Source organism: Pocillopora verrucosa, chromosome 10 (genome assembly GCF_036669915.1).
Source record: "Pocillopora verrucosa isolate sample1 chromosome 10, ASM3666991v2, whole genome shotgun sequence".
Classification (NCBI taxonomy): Eukaryota; Metazoa; Cnidaria; class Anthozoa; order Scleractinia; family Pocilloporidae; genus Pocillopora; species Pocillopora verrucosa.
In genome coordinates this window covers 722,998-729,371 of record NC_089321.1, presented here as the reverse complement: position 1 = coordinate 729,371, position 6,374 = coordinate 722,998, and the positions used below count along the sequence as shown (strand labels likewise).

The 6,374-nt window shown below is 38.5% G+C and overlaps 1 protein-coding gene across 1 annotated transcript; it reads left to right on the top strand.

Annotated features, from left to right (window-relative positions):
• The first annotated feature begins 408 nt into the window (after positions 1–408).
• Positions 409–3,244, top strand: LOC131769316 (uncharacterized). Its single transcript, XM_059085045.2, has one exon. The coding sequence runs from the start codon at positions 481–483 to the stop codon at positions 2,176–2,178; it is 1,698 nt and encodes a 565-aa protein (XP_058941028.2). The 5' UTR covers positions 409–480; the 3' UTR covers positions 2,179–3,244.
• Positions 3,245–6,374: the final 3,130 nt, after the last annotated feature.

Here is a 6,374-nt window from a genome sequence, read left to right as displayed (position 1 = left end):
AAGTCGAATGATGCCGTGACGTGATTGAAAATTTCAATGATAACTAGTAACATGTTATTAAAAAAAACAAAGAGAGCTTTAGATTGTACTTTTACTGATACCTGTCAGGGATTTCTAATGCTCACATTATCATTCGTCGGCGAAAGGAAGAACTTAAGACCACAACAGCCTATTTGAGTGTCTGCAATGAGCAACATAACTTTTCAAAGACAAATATGTTTTTCCAACAAAGGATTATTCGAAGAGGCTATAAATCTTCACGCCATCATTCCTTGATTGCTTTCTCTTTGTTATGCTTTGTTTTGTTTTATTTTCTGGGCTGACAGCTATTATCATTCCAAAATTGCAATCATTCTTGAAATTTTGCCATCATTTGTTTTTTCTTTTGCTTTCATCGACGCTTGAGGAGTTACTTATTGTGAAGATTCACTTAAAAAAAGCTCCCAATTTCTTCTGATTACTAAGTTGCAAGCTGCCATTATGTCTGCGATCATAACAGCAGTTTTCAAAGCGACTGTTAGATGGCTTGTGGATAAAGGCAGAGATGAGGCAGCAAAAAAGCTTAAAGATGGCGACGTAACAGATCAACAGTTTCGCGGCTTCATCATGCGAGAAATCGATGACTTGAAGTCCAAGCTGGATGGATTATCAAGGAAAGATCTATCAGCGAGTATTGGATTCTTTAGAGAAGGAATCGAATTTCTGTATGAAGTATTTGAAGAGAAAAGGTCGATGAGTGAGTATGGCGCGGATACAGCACAAGCGGCTTGTGCGGAAGCTGTGTCACTCGCTGAAGGAATGAAACACTTGGAGCTTACTGAATCTGCCACAAAACAGCTTGCCAATGCAAAGAAGAGATTCAAACGTGCCCGTCAAATGGCAACAATTGTTTTTTCAAATGAAGCGCTATCAACAACTGACCGCATCTTAGCAATGCAGTACCGAGTCATGGCAACAGTATTAGAAACAATAGACCATCCCGCAGATGCTGTAGCATCATGTAGAGTGTGTATCGAAGAGCTAAACAGTCTGCCGGTGGTTCAGCAAAGTCTTCAAGAGCAGCTCAGGACAGGTATCATGGCAGTGAAGGGTTTATTTAGCAAAGAAGAACGACGGAAAGTTATTTCCGGTGTCTGTCTTGTCAACCGCGTCGCCTACGATGTCATACAAACAGTACACGTCGAAAAACCATTTACAACTGAACCATTTGCAAAAGAATTATTACCACCATTGTCCATGATTGATACAGGGAAGGAGAAAGTTGATCTGTTGCGAGACCGGAGAGTAAGAAAAATACTTTGTAAACAGGGTATGGAGAACTGTAGTGTATCATGGATACTTGGTCATGATGGTGAAAAGAAGCACAGGTTAAATAACCCGCTTGGTATCGCTATCAACTCAAGCGGGCAATATATTGTAGCAGACAATTTTTCGACAATCAAGGTGTATGACAGCAGTGGCAAGTTTTTGCAATGTTTCAGTCTTCCTCCTTTAATTGATGACAGCCCTAAAGAGCTATCGATTCAATTCGGGGTTCGGCTAACCACAGACATGAATGACAACATTTATGTCCTGGTCCAAGAAATAAGTGGTGAGTACCCATTCTGGATTTTTAAGTTTAACAAAACCGCTGATCATCATCACAAGTTTCGCGTCAGGACAATGGACCATAAATTTGAGCGGTGTGAACTGTCGGTCAGTGATAGTGGTACAGTGATGGTACTGAGGGGAAACTGGAGCGAGGCACATATTGTGGATGTTTATGAGACTGATGGTCAGTTTGTTTGCAGTTTTGGAGAACAAATCTTGACGAACCCCTGCGACATCACCACTGTAAGTGATGGCAGAGTTATGGTGGTACAAGGCGATCCGTCACGTGTTCACATACTTAGCGAACAAGGTGATCATCTAAACACGTTTGATCTGCAAATATCTATGGCGTTTTCAAACATTGCATTTCAAAGGGCAAGTCAACATGTCGTGGTGGTCGGTGATAAGGACTATAATTCAGACATCTTGCATATAGAAATTTACACCAAAGATGGTGAGTTTGTGCGAAGTACTGCTGTCAATATGGGACAGTCCTATATTCTGATAGGGATGGCAGTGACCACTGAGGACCGCATTGCACTAGTAACTTGGCTTGATGGTTTAGGACGAAAAGTAATCATTATTTAAAAATCACGCTTAGTTTACAAACTAAGTGCTTTGCATCAATAATCATGCAATTAACATAGTAAGCACAATGCCTTTATTTTCCACACAGCATGATGTAACTTAAGACTAAAGTTTTATGTCCAAAATGAAAGCTTTTATAGCCTCAATTTATTAACTTTTGATGCGTTGGAATATAATTGAACTAATGCGATGCAGTTTTGAAATTTTTCTTGGAAAATAAGTATTACATCATTGATCATGTAGGAACTTTATTGATGGCTCTAGGCTTAGCTAGAGATATGATGCCTATTTGGAAACCAGCTTGTGGTCCTCACCTCTTTAGATGTGTTAATAAAATTGCACATTGTAACTGCCATATATCTCTTTGTAATGCGAGGAAATATTATTTTAAGTCATGGCAAGGTGACACGTCTGACACAGCGATAATCTGAGATATTTGTTTATGATTCTCTTTACCTATTTACTGGATAATGTATGGATATTTTGAGGAGAAGTTGAACTGATGTGATTCTCTTGTGTGTGTGAAAGGGGTTGATATCCAGTCTCTCTCACACGTATGTGCGTCATTTTATATTTTAATCATGGTGTTCTATCTTTCGATAATTTTAACATTAGCCTTTATCCGTCCTTTCAGCGTAATGCGTGGACAGTTACTGCTGTGATAGGCCCAATGTTTGCTTAAGTAGTTTTGAGTACTTATGCTTTTCTTTTCGAATGTTTCATTAATCAAATTTAGTATTTTATTTGGCTGTTGTTTCCTGCGAAAAATGTTTTCAAACAAGACCGATTTCTGCGGTGAACTTTGTCGCGTGATAAATTTAGATGGTAAAAAATTAGTATAATCATCCTCGGCATAGTTAATCGATTAACTATGATCCTCGGAGATCAAATTAAACTTGTCAGTAAATGCTAATTAATTCATAGCTAGCGGAGCACGTGGGTGAGATAATGCGAGTCCTTTGCTCTGCTTGGCTACTCAAGCGGGCAAAATGGAACTCTTGCCCGCAAACGTAAATTGTAAATTTTTTGTATTTAGTGGAAACTGAAATATAATCAGTAAATCTTACCACTTGCTGAATTTGCTCTTGTTTTCCCTTATGTTGTTCTTTTTTGTATGATTTCGTTGAACTTCGAATACGACTCTTGCCCCACAGCTTCCAACTTCCCGTACCACGTTCTCACACCTCTAGTTCTTTTGCAAGCCTTTGATTCCCAACTCCCGCCCCTCTCCCGTCTTCGGTTTGATTAAAAGGACTATTAATTGAACTAATTGCATATTCATCATGTTAAATTTTCGTTCTTCGCTGGAAGCAGCTGTTGTCGTGAGCTGTATGAAAGCTGGCTCCAACGAATGATTCAAGTCACTACTCATTCATTGTTAAACCGTTTGCATTTTTGAGCGTTCAGTTTAATTAAGCGCTGATAGACTGTTATTGCACATTATTGTTCGGCTGGTCTCCAAGTCACATTTTAAAACTACTCGGATTTCTTCGAGAAATTGAGATCTTTTTAAAACCTCTGCAGAAAGGTTTAAAAGTTGTTCATACATTCTATGATACATTTATTCACTAGCGGTATGATTCAGCTATGTGATTGTGTGATTTTAACAGAAGCATTTGCAGAAACGAGGACTGATTTTTCATTGCCACATACAAAAATACTGAGGCTGATCAATATGACCTTGGACGACGTTGGATCTAACTCGCTTTGCTCGCTGAATAATTCCGACTGCTGACACTGTTTACATGTTCTCTCATTCATGACGTATGACGCAACCGACTTCGAAAGGTATCTAATCACACCAGCTGATTTCAATTTTATGTTTCCTCACGAATGAAATTATCTTTAATCCTTCGGTTGACCTTAAATGGAATTAAGTGGAAAAAAACCCTTTGCTGGGTACAGGTTTTTCACTGGTTGATGAGCAGTAAGAAACAACAAACAAGTGCCTTTTCACTTTCTGCTCCCGCTTCCCGCCCTCGTGTAAAACCCTTCTCCCGCCCTCTTAAGCTTCTGCCTTCTGTTCTCCGAGCTCGTTCCTCTTTGTCCCCTTCCACGTTAGTGGTGCAAGGCACTCTTACCCAAAAAGTATCCTTCATTTGAAAAGTAGCATAAACTATTCGTTAGTTATATCACAGGATTCAAACAATTTGAATAAAATTCGGTGTCTATAGCTGTCGTTATTCGAGAACTTGAAAGAAAGAGCGTCCAGATGTTTCAAGTTGGTCGATTCCCAGTGCGCGTGCGCGATCAATAATTTGAATAATTTAATCTTCTAACAAGCTGCAAATTAGGATAGAGGCACTTTACCATTTATTCGCCTTGTTGCAATCTAAGATGGCGGATTCTAAATATCGAAAAAAAAATCCTGTTCGTTTGTCGAGGGAGCACTTGTCGTTCTCCTTCCGCTAATGCGATTTTAAGGCATCTTTTACAGGAACGTGAAGATAGGAACGAATGGGAGATTGACAGCGCTGGAACTCTTGGTTTCCGTGAAGGACTCCTATCGGACGAACGGGGGTTGCAAGTGTTGAAGAAACATGGAATTGCTAGCAACCACCGACAGCAAGACAAGGATGATTTTCTTCATTTCGATGTAATTGTGACGAACGTTCAGCAAGCGAACTGAACTGAAATGAACTGAACTGTTTTGTTTTGTGTGATTATTTACTATCGTTTAAATTCTATTATCGTTTCATTGTTCATTCTTTTAATCATTTATCAGAGCGTATTTGATCGTGTTATTAGCCGCCTATCATGTTTAAAGCCTGTTGCTTACATAATCTCTGTAGTATCACATATCGGAGTGTCGGAGTAAGTTGTCGGAGTATATCCATCTAGAGTTTTCTATCGGAGTTATTGGAGTTTTCGGAGTAACTGGAGTCACTTTCCCACGGAGTTTCTTTTACCCTTTTTACGCAGGATCAAACGTGAGTTTCCTTTGTAAATTTAATCGCCTTTTTTTATCGTTACATTCATTTGTAATCTCCATAGAATCATTTCTGATTACGCAATCATAAATTTCCTTTTAGTTTTCACCGCATTGTAACACGTTGTACTCAATAAAAACTGGAATGAGACGGATGTGTATATGTGGTTGACACTCAACGTAATCCCAACACTTGGGTACGCGACAGTAATATTGGCCTTTGATGAGAGCAATGTACGAGGTCTGAATGAAACTTTTAAGCCAAATGACGGCACTGCGCGAGCGTAGGTAAAACTGTGTGGAACATATGACCCCAAAGGAGAGTTGATCATACACGATCCTTACTATGGATACATTTCAGATTATGAAATGATGTTCGATCATGTTTACAAATGCTATGTGGAGTTTTTGAAACAGTGTTAGAGAAGAGGAGATCTTACTGGTTTATCAATCACCGAGTCAATAATTTTAATATCTTCGAATTAGACGCACTAAAGGAAAATAATTAGTTTTTAGGGATGACGATGAGTGTATTTAGGTGTATTATAACGCTCTTAATACTGACCACAGCACGAGAGAAAATGGACGAAACATCGAAACTGCAATGTTTTCTATCCATGCATGATTTACACACACAACTGAACACAGACTAAAGCGCTGGTCAAAGTTCTCTCAAGTTTGGTTTTTTTTTTTTTTGCTTTTCAGATAGAGAAAGTTTTAAGTTGTGAGCCTGCAATAACAAATACTGTGACAACTAGCTATTGTTATTTTCAAAGCTCCACAGTGACATATATTTTTTCATGGTCTATTTTAAAGTACCGCGCTTAAGACGAACTTTCCAGGAGGTACCCCGTTTTGTGGACAGTAACCTCCTTCAAATTTTGCTCCATCAATTTTTTTTCAAACGATCTTTCGCATCTTACGGACCCTTTGCCGCTACGATGACTTAAATAAATTTCAGAAAAAGATTTAAACGACATGGCTAGTTGATTATTTCACCGCAGGCTACTGAATAAGAAGCAAAAGCAATGCCACTAATTTGTTTTGCCGCACACGGAGACTTTGACAACTTAACACACAGGAAAAAAACAGCAGGATTTAAGATCACCGCAATAACTAAATTTATTATGGTAATTAATTACAACTTTATTTCAAATTTGTTGAAATCACGAGATTCAGTCGTTGGATACAAAATGTCTCTCATTTTCCTGCAATTTAATCGATTTCTTTAAACAAGTCTTGAAATTTGATTATTATATAGTTTATT

Excerpts from the sequence above, each read along its gene's own strand:
- LOC131769316 (XM_059085045.2), top strand. The coding sequence starts at position 481 with ATGTCTGCGATCATAACAGCAGTTTTCAAAGCGACTGTTAGATGGCTT.